The 20,524-nt window shown below is 43.0% G+C and overlaps 1 protein-coding gene across 9 annotated transcripts in view; it reads left to right on the top strand.

Moving 5' to 3' along the window:
• Positions 1–19,620, top strand: part of LOC140429750 (adhesion G protein-coupled receptor L3-like) — a 1,506,492-nt gene extending 1,486,872 nt beyond the window's left edge. For 4 of the 9 annotated variants that reach the window (XM_072517114.1, XM_072517117.1, XM_072517116.1 and 1 more), the window contains 2 exons: positions 12,145–12,273; positions 17,381–19,620. In XM_072517114.1, coding sequence (XP_072373215.1) covers positions 12,145–12,273; positions 17,381–18,183 — 932 coding nt within the window. In that variant the 3' untranslated portion in view covers positions 18,184–19,620. Of the gene's footprint in view, positions 1–12,144; positions 12,274–13,409; positions 13,462–17,380 lie in introns of all 9 variants that reach the window. The other 5 variants (XM_072517118.1, XM_072517122.1, XM_072517119.1 and 2 more) reach the window with 3 other exon arrangements.
• The last annotated feature ends 904 nt before the right edge of the window (positions 19,621–20,524 follow it).

Genomic DNA, 20,524 nt, shown 5'->3' with positions numbered 1-20,524 from the left:
GTGGTTAGCACAGTTGCTTCACAGCTTCAGGGTCCCAGGTTTGATTCTCGGCTTGGGTCACTGGCTGTGCAGAGTTCTCCCCGTGTCTGCATGGGTTTCCTCTGGGTGCTCCGGTTTCCTCCCACAGTCCAAAGATGTGCGGGTTAAGTGGATTGGCCATGCTTAAATTGCCCTTAGTGTCCAAAAAGGTTAGGTGGGATTACTGGGTTACGGGGATACGTTGCAAGTCTGGGCTTAAATGGGGTGCTCTTTCCAAGGACCGGTGCAGACTCGATGGGCCGAATGGCCTCTTTCAGCACTGTAAATTCTATGATTCTGTAAGCAGAAATTCCTTCACTCTGTTGTTGGGATCTGGAATACTCAATCTGGAAAGGTAGTTAGAAGGATACTTAAATTTGGGCAATTTGCAGTTACGGCAAAATGTGGATATGTGTGACTGGGCAAGCTGCTCTTTCAGAGACCCCACAGAGGCATGATGGGCTGAATGCCCCCTTATGCACTGTAAATTGTGATGATTTTATCTCCAATATAAAACTTTAAGGAACAAATTGGCATGAAAACTGAAGGAGTGTAAAGAATCATGAATCGTGTTATACAGCCAATGCCCTCAAAATGAGTAAACACATTCTAATGCAGAGCTACAGCCATGAAAGTATTAGATTAAAAAACAACCACGAGGTTCCAGCACACTTATTCAAGTCACGTTCCTTCCTTATCCTTTCTACCAGGAGTAGACCCGCAGGTATTGATTGGGGTGAGCAACAGGGTGGAGTAAAATGAGAAACCAAACTTCGACAGAACATTTATCAGGGAGAAGAGTCGGACCTCACGTCATCTATTTAAAAAGGCTGCAGGTTGATTCCCCGCCACTCCCACACTCTAGTCATGTAGAGCTTCTAAGCGAGCGTGCCTGGAGGCCGGTTTTGGCACAAGGCACACTATATTTAATTAATGGAGACCATGACTGAAGAAACTTGACCTGATTTAACTTCAAAGTATACATTATTCTCCAGGCTATTTTCAAAGCATCTTTTAAAATCATTTATCCAATCCAGGAAGATGAAATCGGAGGCAGCACTGGCTGAAAAACAGAGTTGTGCAACTTAGAGAACAAAATCAATTAAAGTGGTCACTGTCAGACTCCCAATAGATTTTCATGGGGAAACCTGAGAAGTCACACATACTGATTGGGTTCAGTAGGTTTGCTCATCATGGGTTTGACTTTCTTTATCACCAAAGACAATTATTGTTGGCCATGCAAACAGTGCAACAGTATACGTGGAAGGGCTCCCTCATTTTTCCACCAGATTAAAGGATTCGATTGTCGAGATTGTAATTCACTGGCGGCGGGATTCTCTGCAGGCGTGGGGTGGCTTCAATGGGAGGCTGGAGATTCCTGTCCATTATATAATTAGTATAGAACAGGGATTTCATTTGCCCTTCTCAAAAACTTGGTATTTGTATTTTTCATAGCAGGGCATTGTCGTTAATATAAGAAAGTACCATTGCAAATAACAGATATACAGGGTGGTGGGAAAAATAACTACTTCTTCAACTGTTAACTGTAGCATGCCGCTAAATCAGGAACTGTTATATTTTGTAAAATCATGCAGTGGTCACAGCACAGTCGGTGCCCATTTGGCTGGTCTAGCCATGCCAGCTCTCTGGGTAACTGCTGTGGTCCCACATTTCCCCTTTACCCTGTAAGCCTACAATTCTGTTTTTTCTTCAGTTAATCATTCAATTCTCTTTTGAAGGCCTCAATTAATTCTGCTTCATGCATTGCATTCTAAATCCTGCCACTTGTATAAAAAGTTTTTCCTCATTACTGTGTGTCCTCTGCTTCTTGGCTTCTGACAATTGCAACAGTTTCTCCCTACCGACTCTCTCCAGACCCCTCTTGATTTTGAACACCTTTCTCAAATCCTTTCTAAATCTTCTCTTCTCCATTGAGAACAACCCCAGGCTCTCCAATCTGTCCATGTAATAGCAGTTCCTCATCGCTGGAACCATTTTCGTGAATCTCTTCTGCATTCTCTTTAATGCCTTTGCATACCTAAAGTGTGGTGCCCAGAATTGTACAGCGTTATTCTATTGAGGCCGAATCAGTGCTTTTATACAGTTTAAGCATAACTTCCTTGCATTTGTACTCCATACCCTTATTTATAAAGCCCATATTCATAATGAATACTTGGTTGAATGGAGGGATTGAGCAAAATTGTATTTTCCTGATGCGTTAGATTAGACTGAAGATTTGTGCAACATTGTCTAGCGATACCGGAATGAAGCATTCCTTGAGATGTAAGCACGTAAATTAGCACAAATACTAGTTCACTCCATCTTTGATACAAAGTGGTGCCTGTATTTGTTAGTTACGTTTCTTGAAGGTGACCTTCAGATATTGCACTTGACCAAAGTATAATACAAGAATGTGGGAAAAACTGAAAATGGGCAGACTTTTCTGTTTTTCTGGCTAAGTACCAACTCAGGCGGGAATAGCAGTGTGTTGACTGTCAGCTGCACGGTCAACGTCTGACATATTTTTGACACTGTTGCCTGGCAGGGGGGTGGGGTCGTGGGTGGGGGTGCTCCCTCGTTTGCAGGCACTCAGCGTCTGATCAAGAAACCCAGCATTTGTAAATAGATGTGTGCACTGAAAGCCCTACCCCCTGTATCTAACCACTCGCCCCTCGCCAGTGACCCACTCCCAGCAATCCTCATCCCACCCCAACCACCTATCTCCAGGGTTTCAGCTGGTGAAGATCTCAGAGCATTACAGGCAGCAGCTACTGCTCCCAGTCAGAGCCACTGCTTTGATTGGCCAGTGGCACAGTGGTTAGCGACGCTGACTCAAAGCGCCAGGGTCCTGGGTTCAGTCCCGGCCTTGGGTAACTGTCTGTGTGGAGTTTGCATGTTTTCCCTGTGTCTGCGTGGGTTTCCTCCGGGTGTTCCGGTTGTCTCCCACAGTCCAAAGATGTGCAGATTATATCATAGAATTTACAGTGCAGAAGGAGGCCATTCGGCCCATCGAGTCTGCACCGGCTCTTGGAAAGAGCACCCCACCCAAGCCCACACTCCCACCCCATCCCCATGACCCAGTGACCCCACCCAACACTAAGGGCAATTTTGGACACTAAGGACAATTTTAGCATGGCCAATCCACCTAACATCCACATCTTTGGACTGTGGGAGGAAACCGGAGCACCCAGAGGAAACCCACGCACAAACGGGGAGAACGTGCAGACTCCGCACAGACAGTGACTCAGTGGGGAATCGAACATGGGACGCTGGAGCTGTGAAGCAATTGTGCTAACCACTATGCACCGTGCTGCCCTCAGCACGGTATGGGGTTGTGGGGATAGGGCTGGGTAGTGGGCCTAGGTAGAGTGCTTTTGGGAGGGTTGTGCAGACTTGATGGGCCAAATGTCGGCATTCTAGTTCTTGGGGGAGGACATTCTCTGCTCATTGGGCCAAAAAACAATGATGACAAGATTAATAAGGAGGGAAAAGTTACAGTACACTTGAAAACCAGCTAGAAATATTCTAAGGTGCCCAAGTGGCATCACCAGCTGGCAGGGACACTGCCAGTGTGCCATGCTGGTGGTGCCAAGCTGGCATTTCTGGCAGCGGTGATCAGGCTGGAGGTGTCCTGTGGGGGAGTGCGGAGGGCCCGGACCTGGGGACCCCCTTATAGTGAGTTGGGTGTTTGGGGGGGGATCACGTCGGGAGCTCGAGAGATCGGGACATCATTTTAAAATAGCGCCCCGATATCTCGCTGTACTGAGGAATTCCAGCGAGGGCAGATCCTCAGTGAAGAAAAAGGGCCTCGTCAGGTTGTTCCCTGTTGAAGCCCCGAACTACCCGGGTGGGCATTAGATAGTGGGATGTTTCTCGACTCTCCAAGTGCCGGGAAACACCCGACTAATATCGCATTACGGGACTCTGTCCTCATTCAGGTAGATCATGCCAATAAATACAGATAGTAAGAGATTCTATACATATTTTAAAAAAGAAAAGAGTTAACAGAGTGAGCGTTGGTCTGATAAGAAAGTGAATCTGGGGAATTAATAATGGAAACTAAGGAGATGGTGGATTAATTGAACAGATATTTTGCCTTCACCATAGAGGATATAAATAACATCCCAGAAATAGCTGTAATTTAGAATGGAAAAATGGGAAATAGTACATTTTGGCAGGACAAATTAAAAGAATCATTATCATAGATTATCATAGGATTTACAGTGCAGAAGGAGGCCATTCAGCCCATCGAGTCTGCACTGGCTCTTGGAAAGAGCACCCTACCCAAGGTCAACACCTCCACTCTATCCCCATAACCCAGTAACCCCACCCGACACTAAGGGCAATTTTGGACACTAAGGGCAATTTATCATGGCCAATCCACCTAACCTGCATATCTTTGGACTGAGGGAGGAAACCGGAGCACCCGGAGGAAACCCACGCACACACGGGGAGGATGTGCAGTCTCCGCACAGACAGTGGCCCAAGCTGGAATCGAACCTGGGACCCTGGAGCTGTGAAGCAATTGTGCTATCCACAATGCTACCGTGCTGCCATATTATCTAAATGGTGAGATATTGCAAAGCTCTAAGATGCAGAAGGATCTGGATATCCTAGTGCATGAATCGCAAAAGGCTGGTTTATGGGTGCAGCAAGTAATTAGCGAAGCTAATAGAATGTTGTTGTTTATTGCGAGGGGAATTGATTACAAGAGTAGCGAGGTTATGATTTTTTTGAGGATTGTGAGATTTTGGAATTCTATTCCTCAGTAGGTGTTTGAGGCAGAGTGTCTTTAAAATTGAGGTAGATAGATTCTTGATGAGCAAGGGGGTGAAAGGTTATTCGGAGGAAGTTGTAGTTGAGGTTGCAATTAGATCCGCCATAATCTTGTTGGATGGCGGTGTAAGCTCAAGGGGCCGAGTGGCCTACAACTGCTCCTAATTCATACCTTTGTACGATGAGATGGGAGACCCACACCGGTCAGTTAAATGCAGGGCACCCACTGGTTCTCCAAGTGGCATAGAGGGAACCTGTGTCATTGAAACTAAACCCAATGCAGGATGCCTAAAAGAATTTCACAATTACATACTTTTGAAATATAGGTGCAGTTGTAAGGCAGAGGAAACATGGCAGTAAATTTCCACACAGCCAGCTCCCACAAACAAAATATGATAACCAAACCAGGTCTGTTTGTCGGTGGTGAACACAAGAACATAGGAAATAGGAGCATAAGTAGACTTTATGGTTGAGTGAAGGATAAGTTTGATCAGCCACGATCGTGATGAATGGCGGAACAGGCTCGAAGGGCCAAAAGGCCTCCTCCTGCTCCTATCTTCTTCTATGTAAGAATTGTCCAGGGTGCTACATAATTTATTTGTCGGATCCCATATGCAGTACTGCATGAAGTTTTTCTTCTAATTATCAGTAGAGTATTTATCTTGGTAGCATGAACAGTGAGCCAAGATCATTCATTCTGTGCAACAGGAATTCAAATTGCTGGAAAGAGGGAAGGCTCCTTTCCTTTGAAAAGAGGCAACTTAATTTTTCAAAATCTGGCAGGAATTGATAAAACTATTTTAGGTAAATTGTTCATTGGGTTAAGTGGTTCATATATTTGGAGGCCACCTATTTAGGATGGAAGGAATAAATGTTAGTAGTGTTGGTGATGTCTTGATTAAGTATCCCAAAAAGTCTCATGATGTTTTTAAAAGCTCCTTTTCCCCTTCAAAACCTCCAGCAGCGAGTGAACATTAAACAGTGATATACCTTCACACGGCCCTTGGATCCTTGTATAGCAATCAATTTATTGTCCATCTCCAGGTTGCTTTAAGAGAGTAAGGAACTTGTTAAATCCTTGTGGATGATCCGGTAAACCCCTTTGATTCAGTATGCTCTGTGACAAAGCTTGTGATTCTCACAGCAAGGCTGTGTATTTAGCCCCCTACTCTACTCCCTGTACACACACGACTGCATGGCAAAACTTGGTTCCAACTCCATCTACAGGTTTGCTGACGATACGACCACAGTGGGCCGGATCTCGAATAACGACGAGTCAGAATACAGGCGGGAGATAGAGAACCTAGTGGAGTGGTGTAGCGACAACAATCTCTTCCACGATGCCAGCAAAACTAATGAGCTGGTCATAAAATGAATGAAAATCGCTTATTGTCACAAGTAGGCTTCAAATAAAGTTACTGTGAAAAGCCCCTAGTCGCCACATTCCGGCGCCTGTTCGGGGAGGTTGGTACGGGAATTGAACCCACACTGCTGGCCTGCCTTGGTCTGCTTTCAAAGCCAGTGATTTAGCCCTGTGCTAAACCAGCCAGGAAGCAAAGTACTGTACACACCCCTGTCAGCATCAACGGGGCCGAGGTGGAGATGGTTAGCAGTTTCAAATTCCTAGGGGTGCACATCTCCAAAAATCTGTCCTGCTCCACCCACGTCGACGCTACCACCAAGAAAGCACAACAGCGCCTATACTTCCTCAGGCAACTAAGGAAATTCGGCATGTCCACATTAACCCTTACCAACTTTTACAGATGCACCATAGAAAGCATCCTATCTGGCTGCATCACAGCCTGGTATGGCAACTGCTTGGCCCAGGACCACAAGAAACTTCAGAGAGTCGTGACCAACGCCCAGTACATCACACGAACCTGCCTCCCATCCATTGACTCCATCTACACCTCCCGCTGCCTGGGGAAAGCGGGCAGCATAATCAAAGACCCCTCCCACCCGGCTTGCTCACTCTTCCAACTTTTTCCATCGGGCAGGAGATACAGAAGTCTGAGAACACGCACGAACAGACTCAAAAACCACTTCTTCCCCGCTGTCACCAGACTCCTAAATGACCCTCTTAATGGTGACCTCATTAACACTACACCCTGTATGCTTCATCCGATGCCAGTGCTTATGTAGTTACATTGTATATGTTGTGTTGCCCTATTATGTATTTTCTTTTCTTCCCATGTATTTAATGATCTGTTGAGCTGCTCGCAGAAAAATACTTTTCACTGTACCTCGGTACACGTGACAATAAACAAATCCAATCCAATCCAATGCCATTTTGATGGACTCAGCTACCAGTCAATCACCTCTCCTGGAATTCAGGACCTTTTCAGATTTTCACTGGTGATTGGACAAGCACTTCAGAATGTCCTGGAGAATACGGGCTGGCTCCATTTTGTAAAGGAGTTTCACTTTTGGGGCTAAACCTAGAAGGCGGCACAAAGCAGATCTCTCTCTCAGCTCTCTGCTTGGTGATTTAAACTGGTTCAAGCCAGGCCTGTGGAAGTCCCCCCCTGCTTAAAAGCCTGCAGGCAGTAGTTAGATTTGTGAGAATTTAAAATCTGTCTTTGGGGGAGCTGGTGATGTGAAACACTCTTTCTATCAGCTAAGGCTGGCAATTAAAGTACACTCCAGCGGGCCTGTGAATGTTCCACTTCTGGGGCATCATTCTCCGACCCCCCGCCGGGTTGGAGAATGGCCGTTGGCCGCCGTGAATCCCGCCCCCGCCGAAGTCTCCAGTACCGGAGATTGGGCGGGGGCGGGAATCGGGCCGCGCCGGTTGGCGGGACCCCCCGCTCAATTCTCCGGCCCGGATGGGCCGAAGTCCCGCCCAGAAATTGCCTGTCCCGCCGGCGTAAATCAAAGCTGGTATTTACCGGCGGGACCAGGCGGCGTGGGCGGGCTCCGGGGTCCTGGGGGGGGCGCGGGGCGATCTGACCCCGGGGTGCCCCCACGGTGGCCTGGCCCGCGATCGGGGCCCACCAATCCGCGGGCGGGCCTGTGCCGTGGCGGCACTCTTTCCCTTCCGCCTCCGCCACGGCCTCCACCAGGCGGAAGAGACTCTCCCCACTGCGCATGCGCGGGAAACTGTCGGCGGCCGCTGACGCTCCCGTGCATGCGCCGCATTTCCGCGCCAGCTGGCGGGGCAACAAACGCCATTTCCGCCAGACCTTTCTATCTGCAGTCAGTTCAACCTGTGGAAGGATGTAGTCCAGCGCCATGTGCAGGTGGATGGGGTTGTTTAGAAACCTAGTGAAATCCTCAGGTGAAGAGTTCTAATATTACCTCAGTGGATCTGAGGGTTAGACTGGCAGAAGTCCTACAAATGCAAGTGACCCTCAAATGCGAGTGTAGGGAATTCTACTGCCTCCATGTTCTAGTTGAAGACAACCATTTGGAAAGGGAAACCAACTGAGGAGTTCAATCTTTTGCGTGCTGGAAGATCTCGGACCACAAAAACCACACCTCCGCTACGAAGATCCTCAAATCTCTTGTACCTCTTAATCCCTGTTATTTTTAAATCGTTCCTTTCTACATAGATGAAACAGCTGCCGGTTTAGCTCAGTTGGCTGGACAGCTGGTTCAATTCCCGTACCAGCTGAGGTTATTCCTGAAGGCCCGCATTCTCAATCTTGCCTCTCGCTTGAGGTAATCCTCTGGTTAAATCACCACCAGTCGCTCATCAATATTTGTTTGGGACTGTGGCAACTTCATATTCTCGATGAAACACCATCCCTTATGGTATCCCTCCAAACAAAATAGATTTTCACAGAACACCCCCCTCCCCCCAAGAACCGCAATGGGGTAGAATAGGTCTCCCCAATTCGTTGATAGATATGTGTTACAAGCTTTGTTTTTGACAAAAGTTTTAAAAAGTAGTGGCTTATCTGTGTTCCCACATATGTTTACATGATGAGTGATAGTACAAGTACTTTGTGTTATGATGTGATAGAAAGTTGTTGTGATATTTCCCCCTCTCAGAATGCATAACGGAGTTGATATCAATATACTGCCACCATACATTAGACTTGTGTACTGTTCAAATTTTATTGAGTTTATTTATCTAATTTTTGTGTCCACCATCAAAGAGAATTCAACTGCAACAAAACCTGTCGAGTAAATGCGAAAATGAATGAAAGCATTCTTTTATTGGATATGAATTTTCTTTAAATATGGCTAGTTGACACAGAACCCAATGCTGCAAAATGAATGTTTAATTTTGTACAGTTGAAGTTACATTTTACAGGCAATTTCTTATTTTGTTTGAATAACGTATTGGTAAATGTAGAACTGCCAAACTGAGATGCAACCATCCATCCAATTTGCTAATGATGAAGCGTATTTGTACCTCTGTTTATGTGTGCGATAGCATTTTGAATAAAAAAAGATGGATGATAGTTTTGGCATAAGAACTAGGAGCAGGAATAGGCCATCTGGCCCCTTGAGCCTGCTCCGCCAGTCAATGAGATCATGGCTGATCTTTTTGGACTCGGCTCCACTTTCCGGCTCGAACACCATAACCCTTAATCCCTTTATTCTTCAAAAAACTATCTATCTTTATCTTAAAAACATTTAATGAAGGAGCCTCAACTGCTTCTCTGGGCAAGGAATTCCATACATTCACAACCCGTTGGGTGAAGTAGTTCCCCCTACTTTAGTCCTAAATCTACTTCCCCTTATTTTGAGGCTATGCCCCCTAGTTCTGCTTTCACCCACTAGTGGAAACAACCTGCCCGCATCTATCCTATCTATTCCCTTCATAATTTTATATGTTTCTGTAAGATCCCCCCCCCCCCGCATCCTTCTAAATTCCAACGAGTACAGTTCCAGTCTACTCAACCTCTCCTCGTAATCCAACCCCTTCAGCTCTGGGATTAACCTAGTGAATCTCCTCTGCACACCCTCCAGCGCCAGTACGTCCTTTCTCAGGTAAGGAGACCAAAACTGAACACAATACTCCAGGTGTGGCCTCACTAACACCTTATACAATTGCAGCATAACCTCCCTAGTCTTAAACTCCATCCCTCTAGCAATGAAGGACAAAACTCCATTTGCCTTCTGAATCACCTGTTGCACCTGTAAACCAACTTTTTGCAACTCATGCACTAGCACACCCAGGTCTCTCTGCACATGGCATGTTTTAATATTGTATCATTTAAATAATAATCCCTTTTGCTATTATTCCTACCAAAATGGATAACCTCACATTTGTCAACATTGTACTCCATCTGCCAGACCCTAGCCCATTCACTTAACCTATCCAAATCCCTCTGCAGACTTCTGGTATCTGCTGCACTTTTTGCTTTACCACTCATCTTAGTGTCGTCTGCAAACATGGACACATTGCACTTGGTCCCCAACTCCAAATCATCTATGTAAATTGTGAACAATTGTGGACCCAAAACTGATCCCTGAGGGACACCACTAGCTCCTGATTGCCAGCCAGAGAAACACCCATTAATCCCCATTCTTTGCTTTCTATTAATTAACCAATCCTCTATCCATGCTACTACTTTTTCCTTAATGCCATGCATCTTTATCTTATGCAGCAATCTTTTGTGTGGTACCTTATCAAAAGCTTTCTGGAAATCCAGATATACCACGTCCATTGGCTCCCCGTTATCTACCGCACTGCTAATGCCCTCAAAAAATTCCACTAAATTAGTTAGGCACGACCTGCCCTTTATGAACCCATGCTGCATCTGCCCAATGGGACAATTTCCATCCAGATGCCTCGCTATTTCTTCCTTGATAGATTCCAGCATCTTCCCTACTACCGAAGTCAAGCTAACTGGCCTATAATTACCCGCTTTCTGCCTACCTCCTTTTTTAAACAGTGGTGTCACGTTTGCTAATTTCCAATCTGCCGGGACCACCCCAGAGTCTAGTAAATTATCACTAATGCATTTGCAATTTCCCTAGCCATCTCTTTTAGCACTCTGGGATGCATTCCATCAGGGCCCGGAGACTTGTCTATCTTTAGCCCCATTAGCTTGCCCATCACTACTTCCTTAGTGATAACAATTATCTCAAGGTCCTCACCTGTCATAGTCTCATTTCCATCAGTCCCTGGCATGTTATTTGTGTCTTCCACTGTGAAGCCCGACCCAAAAAACCAGTTCAGTTCCTCAGCCATTTCCTCATCTCCCATTATTAAACCTCCCTTCTCATCTTCTAAAAGACCGATATTTACCTTAGCCACTCTTTTTTGGCATGAGGGGATAAGTTTAAAGCATTAAGTTTATAGGTTTTCAACGCCACTTAAAGTATTTTCCAGAGGAGCAAAATTGTTTGTCAAATCTCTGTTCACCATTTGGTGCCGTATGAGTAACAAATAATTTGACTTACTCTGGAGTACATGGGTTACACAACTCAGGTACTTCTACATGTATTGATGACTAAGTGAATATGCATTGTGGGGTGCCTAACCTTGTCTTAACTGGATTCATCAGTTTTTTATTGCATTTAGCCTGGATCTATCAAGATTTAAATTCCAAATCCTGTACTACAGAGAATATGGTATATTTATTAAATTTTAGATGTGCTCCGAATTCAGCTCCTATCAGATCTTCAGAGTGATCCCAAATTACCAGTCTCCACGGAAATTAGTTTACAGTGACAGTCCTGTGAGACTATCCACCAACACAGTCCCAAGGAAATGCACAAATCCCACACTTTGAAACACTGCCGCAGTCTGACCTAAGATCTTATCTCCTGAATCTGAACATGACAAATACAAAGTACTATCGAAAAAATGCATCCTTTGACCATGATGCTTAAATACAGATGAGGTTGATTCATGCTTTTAAGTTTTGTGGAGCCCATATCCGGTACCGCTTCCTTCGTCTTCTGTTTTATTATCTGTAAATCCATATTTCCTCAGAAATGTCACTGCTATATTTCTCAGCTGTGCTTTGGTCTTGGGAAAATTGAAGTAATAAACTATGAAACCCTTTAAGCTGTTGCTGCAAATTGGAACGGAAATGATTAAAGTTACCGGGAAAAAGTCAACTCGATTGCAAGTTTGTTTTTATGAGGGGCTTGATATTACAATTTTGCCTACGGGTAAATCTAAGAAATCAAGTAATAACTCATCTTTGTTTTATAGAACAGGTTATAAAAGAAACCAGCATTTATCATGTTAGTTCATTTGCAGATGCATTTACATTGTCTAAAGCATTTTTTTTTTTTGTAAGCCTCAACATTCCAGGTCTGACTGTATTCAGCTTGTTGTTTAAAAATGTGACTTCAAGTTTTACCACTAAGAATATTTTATTTTTCTACATTTGCCTGATTGATCTTTTTCTTTGTTTGTCTTTCTCCGTCTGGCTGCTCCAGGGGCTATGGCTAACCATCTAATAACCAATGCTCTTCTTCGTCCTCATGGCACTAACAATCCCTATAACACATTGCTTGGGGAATCCGCAGTCTATAACAACCCCTCAGTCAGCATGTACAACACACAAGGTGTGCTACTCTGAATGTTTCGCAAAGCTATAATGGCAATACCCCATCTCTGGTCTGTGGAGGCTGTATTCCAAAAAATGAGTTTGATGTAAAACAAATTACAACAAAATATTTGAAAATTTCAGTTTAATTCCTCTATTTCATAGTGGCCAATGATCTTCGGTTGCTGGAAGTATTAATTTTTCACCAATTTTGATCCGTCTGCTTTGGGTGGAAGATTAATTTGCTTCCTGCTTTGAAACTTAAAAGTTGTCTCTCACCAGTTTACTAATACACAGTCAAACCTCAATTTAGGACACAATTCGCAATTCCCCTTAAATTCGCAATTTTCTGACACGTTTTGCCAGCTGTTGATTGAAGCTGTGTGTAGTACTCGATAGCTAGAGCTTTTCGAACGTTCCACCAGTTGACTGCATATATTGTTACACATTTAACATTTTCTTTCTATATAAGTCTCTTTTGAACTTCTATCCAAATGAGATGTGAGCAGAGGAAGCCAGTGGAAAACATGCCCTTTTATAAAGTAGTTACCATCCTGATCATCTGGCTAGAACATACATGGAGAAGCGGTCCTGAAAACTACTAACGAAATGTCTAACAATATGCCTAACATTGGTGTGATGGGACTAAAGTATTAGACTTTAGAGAGCTACAAATTTAGATAGTTATTCAGTACAGCCTCTATAGGCCAATGAAATGGGTCTTATATTTTACAACCCTTTCACCAGCACACCTAGGTATCAAATGAAACATCAGTCTCAATCTACCTTTCTACCATGTTGCAATATTCTGCATAAATACCAACAAAACTAAATACAAACAAAGCTGTGTCATTTGATAGCTCACTTGATTACAATGAACCGGTGAAAGGGTTGCTGTTTTTTTGAAACAGTTATGTAAAATTTATATAGGTGGTTCTGAAATGAGTCGTACAAACACACTGTTGTTATTTAAATTGTGCCATTGTTTCCAGCTTTAAAGCATTTAAATTAGCCATTTATTATGTGTAGTGAAGATGGGATTTGTTAGATATTTTCTGCATACCATCAATCTATTTGCTTTTATTCATGTTTCTTCTACTGTCGCTGTATGCTTACTTGTCTTTTTTCTTTCCTTTTCTTCATGCTGTCCTTTAGAGCCCTACAGAGAGACAAGTATGGGAGTAAAACTAAACATTGCCTATCAAATGTAATTCTTTTAGTTACCATTCTCTTCCAGCCAAATCTAGGCGATAACTGTGGTATAACACTAGTTGATCAAGGAGATATTTTTGAAACTGAAGACATGTTTATAGCTATATTTTCGTTGGCATTCCCATTAAGCTTTGTATCTAAACCTATTCAGTTGAATTCCAGTAAGTTTGAATAAATCTAATTGGGAAGCTTCATCAGGGGGATACTCTATTCTAAATGTTGTTTCTGCCCGCCCCTTTTAACCCCCAAATGCCTGTTTGGTTCCAAGTAGTCCGACTTCCTTTCTTAATGGATTGTTTCATGACCAGAAAAGGTACTTTCTGCCATGGGGGTACACAGAGTGGTTGTGCTATCAGAGATTTCAAATTCTCGTTGAATGAAAAGCAATTTGAATTACTTTACCTGTATGTTTCCTTGCGAAGACCATTGATACTGGGTGGAAATCTAAAAAGAGATATCCACTGTGTACCCAAGCACCTCCTTATTTAAAGTTAAGATTTGACACACAAGTGGTAAGCACCGTAATGTTCAGAATTGCAGTGCACCTGCTTTGAATATTCAAAGACTCCACTCAGCATTTTTCCCTGCGAAATGTGGACATTATACACACATACTTCAGATTTCGGTGATCTCAAGTTGAAATTGAGCATCAGGTTACTGAAGTGAGAAATTGCCCATCTATCCATGATGTGAGTAGATGCTAGAGTGACCTGGTGCACATGGTATTTATTGAATTTTAATTCATCACACTGTGCTTGGTACAAATGAATTTGGATGATCCATCGAGGTGGTTGGTTAAGCCTTCAAAAATACACCTGTGACTCAGGGGAGCGGGAGAAAATATGACCTTTTAAATTGTGTGAAAGTACCTCTATACTGGATAGATAAATTTTTTTATCTTGGAAATAAACCAGATAATGTTTATCTATCGAGATTGGTTAACTCTTTATCACATTGATCAAGGGTATGAAATACATTTTGAAGGAGTCCCACTGCAAACCTTTTCCAGTCTAATGACAGCAGCAACCTTGAGCAGAAACTGCTTTCATTGATAAACAATTTTGTTTCTTTTCATTTGAATTTGAAAATGCTTTTCCTCCAATTGTACTAACTGGAACCATTTTGTATACATTATTACTTTCAAATGTAGGATCTTGCTGTTGATTGAGGATTTCATCTTTGTCAGTCAGCTCTGTTTGTTAATATATACATGCACCATTGTTTTTTATTTTGTCTGTGGCTTACGTGTCCAGTTAGATGTGCAACAATTTTTTGAAATCTGGGTAATCAATATAACCAATTAAATTGAAAATGAATGCTGACTTCCAAGTTTTGGCATTAAAAAAAAAAAGGTGCTCTATTTTGCAAAAATCAGACACGATACATCTTTTGCAGGTTACCATTTCTAAGGACTCGATTCCTAACGTGAAGTGCAAAGCAAATATGACTTTAAAATTCTCTAGAAATACATAATTCGATAGAATATCCATATTCATCCTGCATCTTTTGTCCTTCTTGATCTGCATTAGTATCAGTAAACTTGATACTGTAGTGAAGGAGGTTTTCAGTTGATATTTAGTTTCAATTAATTCAACCTTTGATATGTTTTGAAAAAGTCGTGTCAGCTCAAAATTTCCTATTTTTGCAAATGCTGCATTATCACGCTTTTTAGTTTGATCCTTTTATAATCCATCACCTAATTGTGTAACATATGATTTTAATGATGAATATTCCAGCGCAAAACAGAAAGGTTTTTTTCTTTAACAGAATGTCGGTGTCGCTGCTAGGTCAGCCTTTATTACCCATGTCTAATTGCCCTTGAGAAGGGCAATTTCTTGAACCGCTGCAGTTCATGTTTAGTAGGTGCACCCACAGTGCTGTTAGGGAGGGAGTTCCAGGACTTTGATCCAGTGACCCAGGAACCAGGATATAGTTCAAAGTGAGGATGATGTGTAGCTTGGAGGGGAAATTGCAGGTGGTGGTGTTTCCATGCATCTGCTGCCCTTGTCCGCTTCTCGAGGTCACAGGTTTGAAAAGTGTTGCCGAAGGAAATCGGAAGATTGTTGAACCAGTATATCTCAAAAACCCAGGCCGGTAATTGGACTTTGAAACCTCAGTACTTCAGACAATGCAGCGGCAAGAATATATACTTGATATACCTTAGATCACTAAATTTGCAGTCTGGATTCAGTGAAAAGCATTGCCCCTTGTTGGTTACCATAGAAACAAGAGCTCCTTGAGCCTTCTCCACCATTCAATTAAATGATGGCATATCGGTATCTAACTTAATTTTACCCACCTTAGCTCTATATCCCCTATTTACCCTAATCCATAAAACACCATCAATTTCAGTTTTGAACAACAATTTATGTAGTATTTTTAACATAATAAAGAATCCCAAAGCACGTCACAGGAGTGTTATAAAACAAACCAGTCACATAAGAAAATATTAAGACAGACAGACGGCATGATAGCACAGTGGTTGGCCCTGCTGCCTCTCAGCAGCAGGGACAAGGGTTCAATTCCGGCCATGGGTGACTGGGTTTGCGTTTTCTCCCTGTGTCTGCCAGGGTCTCCTCTGGGTGCTCCAGTTTCCTCCCAAAGTCCAAAGATGTGCAGGTTAGGTTGATTGGCCATGAATAATGCGTGGGGTTTCGGGGATAGGGCTGGAGGAATGGACCTGGTAGAGTGCCCCTACATGGGTTGATGCAGACTCAATGGGCCGAATGACTCCTTTTGCACTGTAGGGACTCTATGGCTCTATGAGCAAATGCTTGGTCATGGAAATAGGTTAAAATGAGTGTCTTAAAGGAAGAAAGAAGGATCGTTGGAGAATTTGTAGGGAGGGGAATTCGGAATTTAGGGTCTTGGCCAATGGTGCACTTGTTAAAATTTGGGATTCCCAAGAGGCCCCAATTAGAGGTGCGCAGATATCTTGGAGAGGTATAGGGCTGGGTGAGATTCCAGAGTTCGGGAGGGCTGAGGCCATGGAGAGATTTAAAAATAAGGGTAAGAATTTTAAAATCAAGGGGCTGCTTTTCAAGTGTCAGTGAGTGCAGGGTGATGGGTGAAGAGGATTTGGAAAGCTAGGACATGGAGAGCAGAGTTTTGGATGACCTCACGTTTGCAGAGGATGAAAGCTCCAATTAAGGGCAGCACAGTGGTTAGCACAGTTGCTTCACAGCTCGAGGGTCCCAGGTTCGATTCCCGGCTTGGGTGCCTGCCTGTGCGGAGTCTGCATGTTCTCCCCGTGTTTGCGTGTGTTACCTCCGGGTGTTCCAGTTTCCTCCCACAGTCCAAAGATGTGCAGGTTAGGTGGATTGGCCATGATAAATTGTCCTTGCTATCAGGTTGGGTGGGGTTGCTGGGTTACAGAGATAGGGTGGGGTTGGGTGGGGTGTTCTTTCCAAGGGCCAGTGCAGACCCGATGGGCCGAATGACCTCCTTCTGCTCTGTAAGGTCTATGATCTGTGAACTAGGTACCCACAACCTTTTAGGGAAATAATTTAAAATTTCATCAATGCATTGCGTGCTTTCTTAATTTTAGCTGAGATTTGTGATTATGTCTCCTTTTTCTTGATTCCCCCAGAGGAAGTACTTTCTCTGTAAATAATCTATTCTTCCAACATTTCCTCATACTCCCCAGCATGGAGTTTCTCCTCCCTGAGCATCATAAATAGTGCTGTGAAGACAGTATATTGTTTTTACAGTGAACTTTGTGACCTTGTGGTATACTTAATGAATTTATTAGAGCTTTATATTGATTCCAGAAGTGTTTGAAATGATTGTTGCACTATTAATTTGAAAATTTTAGCATACCTAGCCTGTTACCTGAGATGCTGTGATCTCCCTTTCATCCCTAGAAGCAAATACTTATAATCATGGTTAATGAGATTCTTTGTCTTATCTTTCAGAGGTGTTGCTGAACAATGCCAGGGATACAAGTGTCATGGATACTCTACCACTGAATGGTAACCATGGCAACAGCTACAGTATTGCCAGTGGAGAATACTTGAGTGATTGTGTGCAAATTATTGATCGTGGGTACAATCACAATGAAACAGCTTTAGAGAAAAAGATCCTGAAAGAACTCACTTCCAACTACATCCCTTCCTACCTGAATAACCACGAGCACTCCAATGAACAGAACAGGAACCTTATGAACAAACTAGTGAACAACATTGGAAACAGCAGTGAGGATGATGCAATCGTTCTCGACGATGTTACTTCATTTAACAATGAAGAAAGCCTGGGACTGGAACTCATTAGAGAGGAGTCGGATGCCCCTTTGTTGCCACAAAGGGCGCATTCAGTTGAGAACCACCAGGCCCCTCAGTATCCCAGCAGAAGACGAATCCCTCAAGATCAAAGTGAGAGCTTTTTTCCTTTGCTAACCAATGAGCACACAGAAGAACTGCAGTCACCCAACAGGGATTCTCTGTATACTAGTATGCCTGCTTTGGCAGGTGTGCCCGTGACAGACGGTAGTGCTCCTCAGACCCAATGCCCTCCTCCACCCACTAAAAGTAATGATGGTGATGATGTGTATTATAAAAGTATGCCGAATCTGGGCTCCAGGAACCATGAACAGCAACTTCACACTTACTACCAGCTCGGACGCGGAAGCAGTGATGGCTTTATAGTTCCTCCCAATAAAGAAGGCTCCTCACCTGAAGGGAATTCAAAAGGACCATCACACTTGGTCACTAGTCTATAGGGGCAAAGACTAACTTTGGATAGCTTGTTCTGATTTCCCAGAAGCAAGTGAAAAGATGTGTTTATGCTTGAATCTAAATGCTGTTGATAAACTGCTGAACTACTTTGAGAAGTTTTTATTCAGTCCATCCTAGCGAGGCACTGCGTGGGAAGCAGCTGATAAGGAAATAGTCTGTTTTAAGGCAAAAAAAAAAAAATATTACTGAGTTGATTGAGAGGGTTGGACATGTATATTGAAATGACATTCAGTTTTGCTTCCTTCAATAATGCTAAATTTTTAGCCTTTTTTCTCTAGTCTCTATTTTCTCGAGGACTTCAAACTGAGGGTTGGTGTAGGTCAGTGCCAGCTGTACTGGTGCAAGGATATGGATTGCTTTCTCTTTTCTTGTTTTTATTACCACTGTATATCAGTCGTGGCTCTCGCTCACAACTTAGATGTGTTGCAGCTTATTCAGCTGCAGAATTCCTACAATCTAAAGGAAACATCTACAATCTCCAAGAAAGGGAACTATTCAAATTATATGCTAGACACATATTTTGTTTTGCTGTTATAATTCTGATGATAAAACTAATGGCAAGAGAATTTTGAACTGTTTCTATGTACAGACACTCCGCATTGCACATATATTGTAGTATGCTTTTTCCCTCCAAAATTATGTCCCTGTTGATGTAGTGAACAAGACAGTTTTTGTTGTGCTGGTCTTGCAAGTTTTGTCTTGCTGGTAGGAGCAGTGTTTTTTTTCCCTAAGTCTTTCTGTTGGGCTTTTTTCCCCTGACAGTTCCTCCATGGACCACAGTTTATAAAGCTCATTTTATAGTGAGGTGATCACAAATACTAAGAAAAAATAAGTTTTTTAAAAAACTGTTTTAGGTTTTTCTCACTGTGTATTTTGAAGTGAAGTCATGTTTTTTGCCAGCAAAAAAAAAATTAAAAATTAGGATTTACAGCAGGTACATTTTTGTTTACAATGCACTATGTTATTCATAAATGTGATCAGCAATGAAAGTCCACAAAGGGAGCTAGGCACTCTTCTAGACACCAAGGAGTCTTGGTAGAAAATAGTGGAACTCATGCATGTGGAAAATTAAAACGTAGAAACATTTTTGTGTTAAATCTAGTCAAAGCACTAGGCACTTGTACCGTGGTGGTAAAAAATATTGACTTATTAAAATGAAAGTTATTTTGAAGTGAAAAAAGATGAACTCTCGATCTTTTTTTCTTTCCTTCCCTCCACAGGAAATTTATTTATTTGATATTAATTAGTTGACGTAGGCATTCCTTTAGTAAAGATCATAGCGGCACAATTTGTCATTCCTTTTTTTTAATTTATGATCCATTTTGTATGGTTTCCAAATTGAATGACCTCATTACTAATATTTGTTGTAAAAGTGAATCTTGTTTGCCAACAAATAAATGACTGATTACAGATTTACAAAATCTGAGTTGGCTGAATATGATTTTTGTTTCTTCATGATGATCAATATGAGCTTTGCCGTACATATTCCCAACTAACCTGTTGTCACTTGAAGCATTGTGGGCAATTCAAAAGAAGTTATTATGAAATGTTTCTATCCACCATCCATTACCATACGCACTTGTGAAAGGGAAGGATGCAGCTTTACAGATTTATCCAGCTACACAGTCTAATTGACATGGTTGCTAGAAATGGTTTCACTTTCTTCTTTCCAGTTCATTATCCATATCTAACCATACCTTGATCTCTGTGCATGTCTATTGCTACATTTTGTTTATATACCTTTCCATATTAGTCCATGCACCTCACTTGTAAATTTACCAGTTATTCTTTCCAAACTGTTGCCCTGCCCTCCAGAAACAGCAATTCCAGCAGCAAGACCATGTGATGCCAATTGCCCCCCCCCCCCCCCCCCCCCCTCCCCCCCAACCACCACCACTGCCCTAGACGGGATCCAAAGCACAGGGTGAGCATAAAATTGCATGGACATGATCCCACCCACCATGACCCGGATTCAATTTTGTGGTAGGGCAGTCAGGGCCTCGGAAGGATAGCCCACCCATGCCCCTATTAAGGTTCTTAAATGGCCAGATAAGGGCCTTTGCCTGCACAGCCTCAATTTTTAGGCTGGCAGGTGCTAATTGGATCAGGATATTAAATAGAAAAAATGAACTTTCTTGATCTCAAGCGAGAATGGGGAGTGCCTCAATCTGAATGTCCCTTGGGAGCTCCAGCCCTCTCCACTGTCTCTCACCCATGCCCTCGCAGAGCATCCCAACCCTCCACCCCCAAGTCACCTGGCACTTATTTGATGTGTGGTCCTGGGGCTCAAGCGAGCATGGAGCTGAAGTATCTCTTCTGACCACT

This window comes from Scyliorhinus torazame, chromosome 9 (genome assembly GCF_047496885.1).
Source record: "Scyliorhinus torazame isolate Kashiwa2021f chromosome 9, sScyTor2.1, whole genome shotgun sequence".
Taxonomy (NCBI): domain Eukaryota; kingdom Metazoa; phylum Chordata; class Chondrichthyes; order Carcharhiniformes; family Scyliorhinidae; genus Scyliorhinus; species Scyliorhinus torazame.
This window is presented reverse-complemented; position numbering and strand designations above follow the sequence as displayed.